The sequence below is a fragment of the Crotalus tigris genome, unplaced genomic scaffold (assembly GCF_016545835.1).
Source record: "Crotalus tigris isolate CLP2741 ecotype Arizona unplaced genomic scaffold, ASM1654583v1 scf7180000019835.352304, whole genome shotgun sequence".
NCBI lineage: Eukaryota > Metazoa > Chordata > Lepidosauria > Squamata > Viperidae > Crotalus > Crotalus tigris.
This window is the reverse complement of record NW_024097733.1, coordinates 178,718-196,423: the sequence shown is the minus strand read 5'-3', so window position 1 is coordinate 196,423 and position 17,706 is coordinate 178,718. Positions and strand designations below refer to the sequence as shown.

Sequence of the window (17,706 nt, the reverse complement as noted above, 5' to 3'; positions counted from 1 at the left end):
TTTAAAGTTTAAGTTTAAGTATTTAGCTTAAGTATTCAAAGAGTGTTTTGTTTCAATGGTATAATGAAGGTTTATATGTTTATTTTTTTGTTTTATGATAAAGAAAGAGGGAGAGATTAGATTTATATTGTACGTATAGATGTTCAAAGAAAGTAATGTTTAAATTTGTGTCTTGGAGGGAGTTTATACAGAATGATGAATAATATTATAAGTATGATGTTAGAAAATGTTTAGAGTATATTATAATGTGTTTAAGGATTGTAATTATTATTTTTTAGAGAAGATAACCTATTTAATTTAAGGTATTTAGATTTGTTTAGGATTTATATGTGTTTTAAGTTTTTCTTTTCTTTTTTTTGAAAAATTTTAACTAAGCCTGTACTCAACTCTGGGAAGGTTGGGGGAGGGTTTGGGAGGTTTGGGGAGGGGGGGAGGGTATGGGAGGGTGGGGGGGTTTCGGGGAGGGGATTTGTTTTGTAAAATTTAAAAAAATTTCAATTAAAAAAACAGCAACAATCCAAACCAGCTGTATTATTGTCTCCAAGTACAGTGATACCTTGGTACTCAATTGCTTTAAAACTCACCAAATTTAGTCCCCAACGCATTTTGAAAATTTTGTCCTAATATTCATCATTTGTTTGATACTCAAAGCACAAGCTAGAACTTGTCGGTATCAGCTGCCTTGTCACTCACTACATTATTCCTTATGGGAACAATTTGTCTGGTATTCATCATTTTTTGTATTCATTGTGCCTCCCAGAACCAATTACTGATGAGTGCCAAGATACCACTGTATGTTTTAATACTTCTAAACATCTCTGAACCACTCAATCTTTAAAATACATTGAAATAGCATGTGAGTTTATTTGACTATATTGCACTTTAACCATATTACCCTTACTGCTGTACAGCAAGTAATTTTAAGCCATGACCCTTGCTAATAAATGGGGAATGATTTTATATTATAAAATTTGCCCTATTTTGATATTCATTCCTGAAATGCTTCTTGTGTTTCCCCAGATCTGGCAAAATCCCTGAACTAAGCATGAGATGCAGATCTTGAGTTGCAGGCTCTCTTGATTTGGCCACAGGGAGGAGTAAGACAGAGTGACAGCTCAGCATATTGCATCACATCGTTTGTATCAGGTATCATCAATGCCTTGAAGTGATGTCAGCTCTAAAAGTAATTTCTTACTGAAGACATGAATGCTACCAGTAGGTGTTTCTACACAGGGTAATTGTTTGGACTTGGTGAGTGGTTATATGGCAAAACTGGGCATAGCTAGAATGTCCTTTGGAATTTTGAAAATATCTATAGAACTTTTTCAAGGGGGAAATATGACAAGAGATAGCAATAGGTAAGAGATAGAAAAGCAAACTGTATTTGCTGCTGAAATCTGTTCTGCACTGCTGTTAAAGGGATGGGAGCTGACCATTTGCAAGTAATAGGACTGAGAACATCAGAGTTGGAAGGGACGTTGGAGATCTTCTAGTGCAACCCCCCAACACACAGACAAATGGCTTTCCAGTCTCTTCTTAAAAGCCTCCAATGATGGAGCACCTACAACTTCTGAAGGCAAGCTGTTCCAGTAGTTGATTGTTCTCACTGTCAGGCAATTTCTCCTTAGTTTTGGTTGCTTCTCTCCTTGGTCAGTTTTCATCCATTGCTTCCTGTTTTGCCTTCTACTTAACATTGTTGTAGAATTAGTCTAAATCAAGATTCTCCAATGTACTGTTTGTATTCTACCATAAGTAAGAGTGATATGTAATTGAAGTTAGAAGATAAGAAAACATATTACCAAAAGAAATTACTTATATAATTGTGTCATGTGGTATTTTCATAATTTGTGGTGATGCATGTCATCTTCAAAGATCTCTGCAGTGGAAGTCAAAAGGGTGCAAATGAGAAAATCAGTGTTGCATCAATGGCAGTTCATTTCCTTTTGTACATGTATCGTGCTGTGGCATGCCTGTATAAAATAGGTGGTGTTTGTGATGTGAAGGAACAGAGTTTTGTTGTGAAAGTGCAGTGCTATTTTTGCCATTTTGTTGAAAGCATGAGATTCTGTCAATGCCTCTAGGCATCTTCCTCTTTATTTTGAAAACAAATCTTAAAACTTTGCTGGAAGAGAAAAAGAAATAATTGAACATTCTAACTAAATTAAAGGGAGAAAATCTTTCATTGATTTTGTTTTCAGAATCAAATGCTTTCAAATCTTCTAGATATTTTTGGATATTTGGAATGAATATATCCATGGCAAATATGGACACCATTAAATAGGATGTTCAGTTATGTACATCTACTTGAAAAAGTGTGTATTTTATATTTCTCATGCATTTCAGTTGCATTATCATGGTGGTATACTACACATAGTGACATTATATTGAAGAATTAATTATCATTCCTCATTATCTGTGCTATAGAGCGCTAACAAAAAATAGCAGTGTTGATTTTAATTCACTACATATTTATGCTTAAAATATTCAGTGCAGCACAAATATTAACATTCTATTTTGAGCAGTAGCATTTGGGGTGTGATGGGTGGGCTTTCAGAAAAAGTCAAAATAATGGTTTTGATCCTGTCCCTTTTTTGTGTGCAATTATCTAAGCCAGTGTTTCCCAAACTTGACAATTTTAAGGCATGTGGACTTCAACTCCCAGAATTCCACAGCCAGTGTTGCTGGCTGTGGAATTCTGGGAGTTGAAGTCCTCATGCCTTAAAATTGTCAAGTTTGGGAAACACTGATCTAAGTGACAGTAAAGCAAGCCTCAATTTATAAATTGGCAACTGAACCATATCAAATATTTCAAAAATTCTGGCACCACAAATATAATTTGCTGATTAAAATCAAACAAATAACTTAATTTACCGTTATGACACATGCTGAATGGGGAGACAGCTCAGATTATTTAAATTAAATAACAGAATAACAGAATAATAGAGTTGGAAGGGACCTTGGAGGTTTTCTATTCCAACCCCTGCTCAAGCAGAAGAACCTGTACCATTTCAGACAAATGGTTGTCCAGTCTCTTTTTAAAAGCCTCCAGTGATGGAGCACCCACAATTTCTGGAGGCAAGCTGTTCCACTGGTTCATTGTTCTCACTGTCAGGAAATTTCTCCTTAGTTCTAGATTGTTTCTGATAGCCAAATTTGGCCGTAGGTTCTTCCTTGGTTTACCTTCCCAATAAGCAATCAATTTAGAAAATTATTTAAAAGCAATTTATTAGGGTGCCTTGATAATGTGGGATCTATCTATAAAAAGGAGAACCTCAAGACCCATCTTACATTCCCTTTTATAGTTAACACAACAAAAAAATGCAAAAGGAAAGTTGTTTGGACAGGATAAAAATAACCTCTCCTTTGCACAGTAAAGCAACTACAAAGGTTGTTTGAAGTTCAAGAAGAGACATACCAAATGCCAGTTTTGCATTAAAATAGTATCCATCCGTTCTTCTGTAGTTACATTTTCAGTTTAGGAATGTTAGAAGTTTTCTTATATTCTAATCTATAGTGGTTTGATAAATCCTCATAAAAGAGAGAAATAAGTTAAATTCAAATACAAAGTAATTATGTTAGTTAACAAGTTACATAATTCATGTCAAGTGCCCCTCACTTCTCTCCTTGATTAGTTTCCATCCATTGTTTCTTATCTTTCCTTCTGCTACTTTGGAAAATAGGTTGACCTCCTCTTCTTTGTGGCAGTCTGTCAAATATTGGAATACTGTTATCATGTTGCCCCTAGTCCTTCTTTTTGCTAGATATATCCAATTCCTGTAACAATTCTTCATGTGTTTTAGCCTCCAGCCCCCTAATTATCTTTGTTGCTCTATTCTGCACTCTTTCCAGAGTATCAGCATCTTTTTTATATTGTGATGGCCAAAACTGGATGCAGTATTCCAAGCACGGTCTTACCCAGGCCTTATAATGTAGTATTAACACTTTGCATTATTTTGATTCTATTCCTCTGTTAATTCAGCCTCGGATTGCATTGACTTTTTTGGCAGCTGCAGCACACTGCTGGCCCATACAAGTGACTGTCCACTAGGACTCCTCCTCATTTCTACCCACACTGACACCAGACAATACTATTTCGATTGGAGCAACACTAAAATCATCAGCCATGCTACCACCTGCCATACTTATGAGTTCATCGAAGCCTGGCACTCGCAAGCAATTCCATCAACAGACACATTGATCAACAACCAGCCTACGAACCCCTCAGAATCCATATCAACTGCACAGCCAACCAGAGACAGCACCGACCCTCAACCAACCCATGCAAGGTCCCCACACCAGCAGTTCACCTCCCAATGACCCTGACCTGATGTAACCTCCCCATCACAAGACCCATCACAAACCTCTCACTGATGACTCACACTTGACCCATCACAAGACCCTCACTTCACACACCCACATCTGAAGCCCTTATAAACAGAAAAATACTGAAACAGATATCCCCTAAAAGCCACTGAAGATGTTACCTAGCCTGGTAATGAAACATTCGGAAACCAACCCACAAGTTCCGAGAATGAACCTTCATCTTCATCTTATAATGGACTATCTAGTCCATTATCTCTAATCAAAACAGTTAATTTTGCCATCTCTGCCAACTCAGTCAATTTCAAAATCCATTCTTCAACAGTTGGTATCTCTTTTTCTTTCCAGTGTTTGGCAACTACAATCCTTGCAGCCATCACCATGTGAAGGAATAACACCCCGAATCATTTTTCAATTGATTTGCCCTAAAAGAAAAGCTTCAGGTTTAATTAATATTTGTATCTTAATTATTTTTGCATTGCCATTGTTATATTTATTCAGTATGTTTTCACATATTTGAAAGGCCACCAGATATGATAAAATGAAACTGGATTTTGACTACATTTCCAGCACTTATTAGAAATCCCTTTAAGCATTTTTGCTAGTCTATCTGGGGCCAAGCATCAACAATACAGCATTTTATAAAAGTTTTCTTTCAAACTATAATTTAATGTAAATTTTAGTCCCTTCATCCATACATTTTTCCATTTATCTAGTGTTAAATTATACCTATTTTTTGCCCATTTTACCATATACTAATATATTCATCTTCTAGATCAAGGGTGTCAAACTCAATTTCATTGAGGGCTGCATCAGCATTATGACTGCTATCAAAGGGCCAGTTGCATGTAAGACTTCTGGGGTATCAGGGGGCTGCATTCTTTGTGGCACTCTTAAGGTCCCAATAACCTGAGATGGGAGAGTCTGAGCAGTAGAGAGACCAAGCCACAGATCTCTTGCCCGGAGGGGCATCAAGCAGCTTTGAAGAAAGCAAGTGCACTTGAGCAGCATGTGGTTTCTCGACTAGCTTTGGTCCAGGCCCAGCCCGCGTGAGCCCTCTGCCTCACATTTCCTCATGTCTTTGGGGAAAAATCTGCGATGAGAGTGGCTACTTGGTGAAGGAAGAGAGCAGCACAGGTGAAGGAAGAGGAGGAAGGAAAGGCACCGAGGCAGGGAAGGGGAAGAACTAAAGAAACACATCACCCAAGTGCCTTCCATCCTTTCTCTTTCCTTTCCTCCCTTTCCTTTCCTTGCCAGCCACTTGCTTTCAGGCAGAGAGTGCTTTAGCCATGTCCACCCAGCCCTGTGGTTACTGCTGCAGCACAGCTCCATATGTTTGGAGAGGCTCCCGCTGCCCTTCCTCTGTAGTGCTGCTGCCACTGACAAGATTCCCGAAGAAATGACGAGGTAACTATTCAACCACTCCTCCTCCTGGTCTGCTTGCAAGCCAGATGTAAACACATCATGGGCCAGATCTAGTTGGCAGGCCTTGAGTTTAACATGTCTGTTCTAGATTCAGCTTGAATAACATTTTATATACTTGTCCAATTATCTTTAGAACATAAATTAACATCCAATTCAGTTTTAGTTCCTGTGAAAACAATTTTTTTATCGTTTAAATCTTTAAAAAATTCTGTAATAATTAAACCCATCTCAAATAAATCTTTCACTTATTAGTTGTTCTCATCTTTATCTTAAATCCCTCTTTTTCAAATATCAATTAGTCTTGATGTGTCATCCATTTACATCCCAAAATCATCTCTATTCTATTTAGTTCTTAATGAAGAGATAGCCAAAGTGGCACTTTATCAGATAATCTTCTTTTATACTTCTACCATACACATGCAATCAATTGCCTAATAGCATGAATCTTAAAACAGAGTTAACTTTTACTTTGTCATACCACAGATAGATATAGATAGATTTTGAGCCTATCTTCTGGGATGTTGGCTATTCCTGCCACCTTAATGTTGTCTACAAATTTGATGAATTCTCCTTCTATTCTCTTAACTAAATCCTTTATGAAAATATTGAAGAATACTGCACCTGAATATAATACTCTAGATGAGAGCACACAGGACATATCTAGAAAAGCATGAATTAAGATTGTCCATCCTATTTTATCATTCTGTTCTATTCTGCCTATTGCTTCATTCCTCATAAGGTAGAGCTAGCTCTGATCTTTATAGTGTATGAGCAGGATACTAACTTTTCAATAGTCTGGTTTGTTATATCTTTGGTTCTTTAGACATTGAACGAGGCAGAGTGTTGAAACAGCAAACAAGTTTATTACCAGAACAGAAGCAGCCCTAAAGGCTGCTGCACAGCTATTTATACAATTAGTAATAGTAGTAAAGTTGGAAGAGACCTTGGAGGTCATCTAGTCCAATCCCCTGCTCAGGCAGGAAACCCTACACCATTTTGGACAAATGGCTGTCCAGTCTCTTCTTAAAAACTTCCAATGTTGGAGCATTTACTTGTTCTGGAGGCAGGCTGTTCCATTGATTAATTGTTCTTACTGTCAGGAAGTTTCTCCTTAGTTCTAGGTTGCTTCTCTCCTTGATTAGTTTCCACCCGTTGCTTCTTGTCCTGCCTTCAGGTGCTTTGGAAAATAGCTTGATTCCCTCTTCTTTATGGCAGCCCCTGAGATATTGGAATACTGCTATCATGTCCCCCCTTGTCCTTCTCTTCGTTAAACTAGACATACCCAATTCTAGCAACCGTTCCTTATATGTTTTAGCCTCCAGTTTCCTAATCATCTTTGTTGCTCTTCTCTGTACTCTTTCTAGAGTCTGAACACCTTTTTTACATCGTGGTGACCAAAACTGGATGCAGTATTCCAAGTGTGGCCTTACCAAGGCATTGTAGAGTGGTAGAGTTAGCCTCTAGCTGGCAACCAATAGGTTTAAAGTAACAGTTTCCCACCCCAAACCTCATTATCAGCTTGGAGACATCCAGTCTGACTTTCAGTGACTTTCAGTAACAGCAACTGTTAAACAATACAGCAATCTAGGTCAGACATTAAGCAAGTTGTAGCCAATACATTACACCCCTTCCCCCTAGATGGCTCAAACTCTCAACTGCATAGTACATAGTACATAGTCCTGCAGATATTTAGACGGCCTTCTTGACCATTCTGAATGTCTAGAGGTTGTAGGGGTCTCCCGGTTTACCCGCTCACCTGCCCAGCTGGGTAGACCAGGACTCTGAGGTCCAGTGAAGTCAGGTTGACTTGGGATCTTTTGGCTGGCCAGTCCTGGTCAGCCCAAACCAAAGTCCAATCATGCAGCAATGTCTGCAGGGCTGTCCCTCAGTGCCAGTCCTGTTCAGCAGATACTGTCTGTCTGTCTGGGGGAAATTCTCCTATGGCCTTTTCCCCATCTCCTTGACTAAGAGTTCTGTTGGAGCGTGCAAGCTCCTCTGTTGGGACACTGTCACACAGCCCTTGTGTGTGGCCCTCTTGAGAGGCCTGAGCCAGAGACTGTTCGCTAGCCTCCAATACAGCTGGTCAATGTGCCAGCGAATGACTTGCCCATCTTCCAGGACCACCTCATAAGAGAGTGGTCCTGACACCTTAACAACCCACAAAGCCCCTTGCCCATAATTCCAGGTCCAAACCCAGTCACCCACTTGCAAATTTTGAGGTGCTTTGGTTGAGCAGAGTCTGAGGCAACCTGGTAGGGGTGCAACCTATCCACCTTGGTGATCAAACGGCCCCATCTGAGTTCGGCAGGGCTTCTGCCCATGGCGGTACAGGGAGTTGTGCATTGGCAGAGTAGAAAATCTGCCAATCTGTGGTGCCAATCCCCTGTGACAATCCCTTTTAGTGATTCCTTGGTTGTGCAGACCATGCATTCCGCTTGGCCATTCAAGGCCGGGTAAAAGGGAGACGATATGGCATGCAGTATTAGATTTGCCTTGAGGAAAGACTGAAATTCAGAAGCGGTAAACTGATCCCCATTGTCTGAGATTAACATGTCTGGAAGTCTGTGTGTTGCAAAGATCCTGCACAGTTCCTGGATGATCCTGGCAGTAGTCATAGTAGGAAGTGGTGTGACCTCTAACCATTTAGAATGGGTATCTACCACTATTAGAAACAGCTGTCCCTGAAAGGGCCTGGCAAAATTGATGTGGATTCTTGACCATGGTCTGTGTGTGTCCTCCCATTGGTGGACAGGGACTTGCGGCAACTTTGGTCTCGATTGCTGGCATGTGTAGTGACCATGTACTTGGGCCTCGATGGCTTTATCTAGCACTGGCCACCAAAGGTAGCTCCTCGCAAATGCCTTCCTCCAGACTATTCCCAGATGACCCTCGTGCAGAGACTCTAGGACCCTGGGCCTTAAAGAGCTCAGGATATGACCCTACTTCCACAAAGGATGCACCCCTTATGATCTGGAAGCTCATCCTTTCTCATGAAGAAACTCTGAAATTCTGGCCCTGGACATTTGTCCAGCCATCCTGTGTGTACCCAGTTTAGCACATGACTCAGCATTTTGTCAGCTGCTGTCTCAGCAGCTATGTCCCCAGTGTGAAGGGGAGATTCTGGATAACCAGGATGCGTGCAGCCGGAGCTGAATCCGGCTCCACATGTGGCAGGAGCAACCTGCTCAGGCCATCTGCATGACCCATTTCCTTGCCCGGTTTGTGAATCATCCTGTAGCTGTAGGCTAACAGGAAGATAGACCACCTCAGCATTCAAGGAGACCGAATCTGAGGTGTCTGTTTGTGGTGAACAACCCTAGGAGTGGCTTGTGGTCAGTGAAGACTGTGAACTGGCGGCCATACAAGTATTCATGGAACTTTTTAACTCCGGCCATAATGGCCAGAGGCTCCTTGTCAATTTGCACATAGTTGCGCTCTGCAGACAATAGGGTCCTGGAGTAATACATGATGGGCTTCTGCCTCCCATCAGCCATTAAATGGCTTAACACAGCCCCAACCCCATACGGAGATGCATCACACACAATGCAGGCAGGCAGCTGCTCATTGAAATGAATGAGAACTGAATTCAACGACAGCAGTGATTTTACTGCTTGGAAGCTACTCTCATGAACACTGGTCCCTGCCATTGAGCTTGTCTATCCAAGAGCCGGTGTAACAGATCTGCCACTGCGGTCTTGTTTGGGAGAAAGGCATGGTAAAAATTCAAAAGGCCTAGGAAAGCCTGAAGCTCTCCCTTTGACTTCAGCCTTGGGGCCTGCTTAATTTGTTTTTAATTTGGATTCCGCCAGATGAATGCCTTTGGCATTGATGGGGAAACCAAGAAACTTGGTTGATTCTATCCCAATCTTGCACTTTTCTTTTTTCAGTTTAAGTCCCGCGTCACGGAACCGCTAAAGGACGGCCTTAAGTCATTCATTCAGAATATCAACCGATTCCCCACCAATGAGGACATCATCAAAGTAGGGGCAAACCCCTGGAATTCCCTTGAGTGTGCACTCCATCACTCCCTGGAACAGCCCTGGGGTTACACTAACCCTGAAGTGTAGGCGCTTAACCTTAAAAGCCCCCCTATGGGTGACAATGGTCTGGGCTACCGCCGTGGCCTCATCCACAGGCAGTTGTTGATAGGCCTGTGCCAAATCTAATTTGGTGAACACGCGGCCTCCTTGCAATGATGCCAAAATATGGCTGACAACTGACACAGGGTACGCGTGCTGTTGAAGTGCCCTGTTGAGGGTGCACTTATAGTCAGCGCATATTCATGCTTCCCCATTGGTCTTTAATAGAGTTACTATGGGGGTCTCCCACACCCCACTGTCTATGGCCTGCAGTACCCCTTGTTCCACTAGCTTATTCAGCTCTGCATTGATTTTGGGTTTTAACGCAAAAGGCACTCTACAAGGCTTGATCTGTATTGGAGTTACGATAGGATCAAGCTTGAGGGCAATCGGAGGACCCTTGTACTCTCCTAGACTAGAACTGAAAACATCCGTGAATTGTTGGCAGACTACAGACAGATCTGCCGCTTGTATTCGATGAATGTCGGTTACTTGAATGCCCAATGCATCAAACCAATTGAGCCCTATGAGGCTTGTGCATTGGCCTTCCACCACTGCGACATTTAGTGGCCCCTTGAACCCCTTGAATTTCACCAGAAGTGTGACTTTGCCTTTGATTGCCACTCGGGAGTTTTGGAAGTCTGTGAGTAGTAGATTAGATGGCCAGAGCTTGGCCCATCTGTTGCTATGATGGCATAGGTGCCTGAATGTTCCTTGTGAAATGATGGACATGGCTGAACCCGTGTCCAGTTCCATCTAGCATGGAACTTCCTGAAGCTTGATCTGTAGTCTAAGCTTCTGTTTTAGGGGGCAATGGGCACCAGTGCAGAATACACTCCTTTGGCTGGAGCAGAACCCTACTCGGTGTTGACCCGAGCCCCTGGTACTGCTTCTGAATGTGTCTTCTTTCAGGCGGTCCCTCTGATGACTTCGGCAGATGGCGGCAATGTGGCCTGGTTTGCCACAGGCCCGGCACATTATAGTTCAGATTCGGCAATCCACATGTTGATAGCATCCTCTGCAGCCCATGCATCTAAGGAATGGAACTGCCTTCTCAGCTGGCTGCAGTCCCTTCTCCGGGTGCTTTCATAGCTGGTTGACTTCGTAGTCTGAGTTGGTATCTTCCATCAGCTCGGCGTCCTCATGGTGGACGGCTTCAGTGCTTGGTGCGCTTTTGGAGGGCCGCACTGCTTTAATGGCCCCTCCAGTGGCTTTGTCCACCATGATCTCCTTCAAGGCCTCCTGTAGCGAGAGAGTCTCCTTAGCAAATAGTTTTTGTTGGAGCTCTCAATTCTGGAGTCCGCAGACTCCAAATCTGTGAAATTGCAGAGTCAGGATGCTTGATGAAGAACAGCAATGAATTCTGTTGCAGACTCGCCAGGTTGTTGTTCCCACTGCTCAAAAGCGTGCCTCCATGCTATAATGAATAACTTGGGCTCGAAGTGGTCTCGGAACTTTTTTTTCAAATCCACATAGGTGACTGACTAAAGCGGAGCCGGGGCGACCAGGTTCTCTGCAATGTCAAAGGTGGCAGGGCCGCAGATGCAGAGCAGTGTCGTGGCCTTCAATCTATCTTTGGCAACCTGGTTGGCGCAGAGGTAATTTTTGACATGGGAGATGTAGGATGCCCATCTCTCCAGATGAGTTACATTGAATTCTTCGAGCTTCCCGATCTTCACCAAGGTGGTTTGTTTCTTCGTTCAATGCCTTGCACTGCTGGCTTCTGTGTAGGCCCTAGGATGGATCTTTAGGGTGTGGTGGTCTCCAGCATGGCTTGCTGGCAGACCGAGGGGGGGATGTAGTTCCTGTCAGGCTCTGTGCTGACCTCACCCCCTAGTGACTTCAAGCTCCCTCAATGAAGCAGCACATCCCATCCTCGTTGCCACTGTTATATCTTTGGTTCTTTAGGCATTGAACGAGGCAGAGTGTTGAAACAGCAAACAAGTTTATTAACTCAGAACAAAAAAATTCCCTCAAATTTTGAGCATGCGTAAATTTAACATTTCTAATCCAAATTAACTCCCATAAATCCAATAAAATCGGTTCCTGAATATTCTGAGCCCATTTAATCATACAATCTTTTACTAGCTCTGTTTCCAAATCCAATTTTATTAACTCATTGTAAATTCTTTTAATATGAGCATATTTCTGATCTTTAATCTGAATTACCAAATTTTCATCTGCTAAGGTGATTCCCACTTTCTTATCTAAAGTCCACCTCTCCACTATTTGCAAATATTGAAACCATGAATGTAAAATATTTTCTTGCCTTAACAAATCTGAAGACTTTAGTTGCCAATCAGTACCCGACCAAATAAGTAATTCTTTAGACAAAATAGAAACCCCCTGAATTGCTTGTCCAAGAATCCCCCAAATAGGTATTTTATAATTTAACTTATAATAATACTTCTTCCAAACTCGAAGTAAAGCATTTCTTAAAATGTGTGACTTAAAAACCAGATCTACTTTCTTGTCAAAAATTAAATATGCATGCCAACCATATAATAAATCCCAACCTTCAAGAGCAAGAATATTTTTATTTGTTAAATTAAGCCAATCACTTACTAAAGTTAAAGTGGCCACATCATAATATAATTTCAAATTAGGTGCTTTAAGTCCACCTCTTTCTCGAGTGTCTTGCAAAATCTTAAACTTTACCCTTGATTTCTTCCCACCCCAGATAAATTTATTGATACCTTTCTGCCACTCATCCAAATTAGCATCCTTTTTAAAGATAAGTATCATCTGAAACAAAAAAAGAAACTTTGGTAGAACATTCATCTTTACTACTGAGATTCTCCCCAGCAACGATAGTTGTAATTTTTGCCAATTATTTAAATCTTTTTCTACTTTTACCTATAAGTGTTCATAATTATTCTTATACAATTTTCCATTAGATATTGTGATACATACTCCTAAATACTTAACCTTATTAACTACTTCATAACCTGTTGCTTCAACTATAATATCTTTTCCCTTCATGGACATATTTTTCAATAATATTTTAGTTTTGTTCTTATTCACCTTAAAACCAGAGACCTATCCATACTGTGCTAAAATTTCAACCAAGTCTCTGACCGAATCTGTTGGGTGGGATAATGTCACAACCAAATCATCAGCAAAAGCTCTCAGCCTATAATCAATCTTACTTATTTTTATTCCCTTTAATCTAGATGAATCTCAAATTTTAATAAGTAAAATTTCCATTGTTAATACAAATAACAAGGGGGATAAGGGACAACCCTACCTTCTACCTTTTCCTATTTTAAATACATCTGTTAATCCCCCATTAATTATAATTTGTGCTGATTGTTGCTGATATATGGCCTTGAGAGCACACAAAAATTTGTCTCCAAAGTTCATTTCCTCTACAACTTTCAATAAAAATTTCCAATCTAATTGATCAAAAGCTTTCTCAGCATCTATAAATATTAAAGCAGCAGGGATTTGGTTGTTCTTATCCAAATACTCTAGTAAGTTAACAATTTGTCTTACATTATATTTCATATATCTTCCCATTATAAATCCAGATTGGTCAGTATGAATCAATTGTTTCAAAACCTGCATTAATCTATTTGCCAGTATCTTTGCAAAAATCTTATAATCTGTATTTAAAAGAGATATAGGCCTATAATTTCTAGGTTGGGACAGATCCTGGTCTTCCTTTGGAATCAATGATATAAAAGCCCTTCTCCAAGATGGAGGTAGCTCTGCTTCCAATAAAATATCATTGAAAAGTTCCTTTAATGGTTCTATCATTTCTTCAGATAGCATCTTATAATAAATTGCTGTTAGTCCATCAGTACCTGGAGTCTTGCCAACCTTCAATTGTTTAATTGCAGAAATAATCTCTTCAGAAGTAATTAAACCATTAATCCCATCACGTTGGTCTAGGAAAATGTGCTTCCTGTAAATATTTTTTTATGTCTGAAGTTTGTATAGTTTCACTAGCATATAACTTTGAATAAAAATCTTAAAAAATCTTTTTAATCAAATTTTGTTGATACACTTCTTTACCTTTATAAATTATTTTATCTATAGTCCTTGATTTCTGTTTCTTACATAATTGATAAGCCAACCATCTACCGGGTTTATTTGCATTACAAAATGAATTCATATACCTCAAATTAGTTGCCATCTGATCCGCTATTAACATATTAAATTGCTCCTTAAGCAGAGTTATAGAAACCTTTAAGTTATTATCCATTGGGTTTGATATTAAAATCTTTTCCTTACATTTAATCTCATCTTCCAAGTCTTTACGTTTCTGAGTCTGTTTACGTCTATGAGCATTATTCATAGAAATCAAAATCCCTCTCATATATGCTTTACTAGAATCCCATACCATTGGCATCGAGGTACCCTTATTCATGTTCCAAGCAAATAATTCCTTTAAATAACCTCTACATCTCTGTATATTCTCTTCATATCTAAATAAATTCTCGTTCAACCTCCAAGACCTTCTAGTCCCTTCTTCCAGCAAAATTTCAAACCATACAGGACTATGATCTGAAATTATTCTAGGAAATATCTTGGTATTCTTCACCCTAGAAAAGAAATCATTAGTAACTAAAAAAAAGTCAATTCTAGAATAAGATTGGTGCCTATCTGAAAAAAAGGTAAAATCTTTTTCCTGAATGTTCCATTCTCTCCAAATGTCTCTAAGTTCCAAATCATCCTTTAAATCAAAAAAAGCTTTAGGAAGTCTTGCATGATTTTATAGATGGCATCTGGATCCTAAAAAGTTGTCTTGTATGTACCTGAACCTGCAACCTAAATGTTGGAGATGTGGTAGCTTGGATGCAACTTATTTTCATGTTTGGTGGACTTGTAAAAATATTAAAGCCTTTTGGATTATGATTTGGTGGAACATTCAAAAGGTTTTTAAGATTAAGTTTACTCCCCAATTATTTCTTTTGGGTATTTTTGTGGATTTTGATGCTAAAGAAACTATTTTAATGTTGAATTTAATAACAGCAGCAAGATTATTGGTGGGTCAATATTGGAAGAAAGACTCTCTGTCTTCTTTAGAAGAATGGGTATTTAAGGTTTCTAATTTAGCAGAAATGGCTAAAATTTCTGCTTATTTAAAGGATCATTCACAAGAGAGATATGTTATTGTATGGAGAAAATGGATAGAATATGTTCAGAAGAAATATGGAACTATAAAATTTCATTTATTTTATGAATAATGGATTTGTTTATCAAATTATGATGTTAAAGTTTGAAGAGAGTTAAGGGTTAGTATGATTTTGGTTATTGTATAATTAGTAAACTTACGTAGATTATGTTTAATATGTTTGTGTAACCCTGTACTTGGCCCTGAGAAGTTGGGGGGGAGGGGCAGGGGGAGGGGGGGGAGGATGGGTTGCAGGTTAAATAGGTCAGATAAGTAGAAATAGTTGTTGTTTTTTTGTATATACTATTGATGTTTTAACTTGGAGAGAGGAATTGCTCAGGCATTTCCCCTGGATCGCATCCAGAGTGAGAAGATAGGAGAAAGGGGAGAAGCAAGTAGGAAGGTTGAGGAGAAGGAGGAGAGGGGGAGAGTGAGGAAGAAGAGGGAAAGAGGGAATGAGAGAAGAGGTTAGAGGGTGGATGTGGTTTGGGGGGAAATGGGTGAGCAATACCGAAAGTTGTGTGTATAAATTTACTTTATTCTTTATCTGAAGTACTTTTTATGAATGTAATGAAAAAATTGAAATAAAAAATGCCGCTATTAAAAAAAAAAGTTTATTAACTCAGAACAGAAGTAGCTGTACCACTATTTATACAGTTAGCCTCTAGGTGGCAACAGTCAAAGTTTTAAAACTGCAAATCCAGGATGTAGCGGAGAACTGCGGGTTTCCCACTTTATTTTAAGCATAAATGTTGATCTTATATAATGTTGATCTTATAGTTCAGAATGAATACACTAGACACTAAAAAACCAATGGCCACTGTATATGACAAAAAAAAATTTTTTTAAGCATGACTAGATTTCTTCACTTGTGCTGAGCCTGCCTACTTTATGTAGTTTGGAAAATATGGGAATTAAGTTAAATAGTTATAATTTACAAAGGAGATGGCAAAATGATTTCAAAGTAAATAATTATTTGTGAGATTGCTTTATTCTATTTGTTTCTTCCCAACCCACTAGGTCTAATAGGTAGGCTGTGCTCTGGTTTCATTTATTAAACGGGACCATAAGACTGGCCCAAAGAAGTATGGCTTTTCTGCTGCAGAACGTGCCTTCTAAAACACTATATCCTGAAATTCATGGAGCTCTAACCCTGCTAGCATTTCAGGAGTTGCTGAAGATTTGTATATTCCTTTGAGGTCTGGAGTTTAGATGAGCTCATCACTGTGAATTTGTCTTTTTTAGGATTAGAGCTGAGTTTATTTTCAACTGCCATTACTTTTCTTATTTTTCTTATCAAGCATTCTGTTCACTTTAAACCAACGTATGCCTACTACTATTAAATTGTAAGATGCAATTGCAATTGATATAATGAATGAATGAATGAATGAATGAAGATTAATGCAGTTAATTTATTACTAGTTCAGTAATATTTTTAATTTATTAATTTGTGAAACATTTAATGTTCATAAACATTAAACAACAACAACCCAGAAGCAGATTATAGCAGAAATTAACTGCACTACTTAAAGTTCACTGTGTCTTCTACAAAATCTTATGTTTGCCCATCTTCTCAGAATGGCTAGGTCAAGAACTAGACCTTGGGAGCCATGGATGATTGCTTTGATTGTGTTAGCGATATTGCTGATCTTAGCCACTGCCATTGGCTTGCTTGTGTACTTTTTGATATATGGTAAGTATATTTATTTTTCAGTCCATATGATTTGAATGGCTTAGTGCTTGAAAATCTTTCAACAATCAGAAGGAAAAAAAATTATGTAATGCAATTCTTTCCTGAAGGATTTATAGCTACTTTTATTCCAACTGGACCATTTCAAGGAAGGTCATCTGCCAAACAACATAACATATTCATTATGGATTGGCAATATTTTCCTATGTCTGATCTCTGTGTTGGTGTATCATCCAAGGCAAAGTATGATCCTGTTATATCCTGCCAGATATAGCATTAGGTAATGGGCGGAAAGAATAATCCTGAAGAATAGGATGAAGAACTACAACCAAGACAATAGTCAGATGAAAGACATCTGAGTCCAGGGCAGAAATGTAATTTGAGAAAGCATATCAGATATGACCCTCCCTAGTTCTCATGAAGAAAAAAGAGAGAAGGGAATACTTTCAGACTTGCAAAATTCTGTTACTATAACTTTAGGCAAGTAGTCTTTGACCTCCAGTTATCTATTTAGAGACTGAAATTATGAAATCATTGAAAGAAGTGACTAATAATTAGTCCATGCATTTATGACCATCCATACAGTCACGTAATTGTGATTTGGGTTGCTCAGTAACTGGCTCACACTTATGACAGTTGTGGTGCTATGCAGTCATATGATCACTATTTCTGACCTTCCCAACCAGTTTCCAAAAACAAAATCAATAGGGAAGCTGGTATAGAAGGTAACAAATTGTGGTCAGATGACGTCTCAGTTAATGCTACAGTGACTTGCTTAATAGCTGTAGTTTAAAAAAAAAGGTTGTAAAATTGGATGTAGTCATGTGATACCTTTCTTTTTTTTAATATTTTTATTCATAATACAATTAAAACAACAATGGACAAACATAACATTCCAGAATGAATTTTCCTATCAGTTCCTATCATGGTACAAAAGCTTAATACATCATTCTTAACCTCTATATAAGCCTCATCTTCTATACAATACAATTATATATACAATTATATGTACAGTTATATATATCTTTTAATTCTACCATTAACTTGAAGTCCGAGCAGTTCTCCTTAATTCA

The 17,706-nt window shown here is 39.0% G+C and overlaps 1 protein-coding gene across 6 annotated transcripts in view; it reads left to right on the top strand.

Annotated features, from left to right (window-relative positions):
* Positions 1–17,706, top strand: part of LOC120317806 (transmembrane protease serine 11E-like) — a 69,925-nt gene that overhangs the window by 32,406 nt on the left and 19,813 nt on the right. For 4 of the 6 annotated variants that reach the window (XM_039364689.1, XM_039364690.1, XM_039364691.1 and 1 more), the window contains exons 2-3: positions 1,021–1,234; positions 16,521–16,636. In XM_039364689.1, the coding sequence (XP_039220623.1) occupies positions 1,203–1,234; positions 16,521–16,636 (148 nt within the window). In that variant the 5' untranslated portion in view covers positions 1,021–1,202. Of the gene's footprint in view, positions 1–1,020; positions 1,252–16,520; positions 16,637–17,706 lie in introns of all 6 variants that reach the window. The other 2 variants (XM_039364693.1, XM_039364694.1) reach the window with 2 other exon arrangements.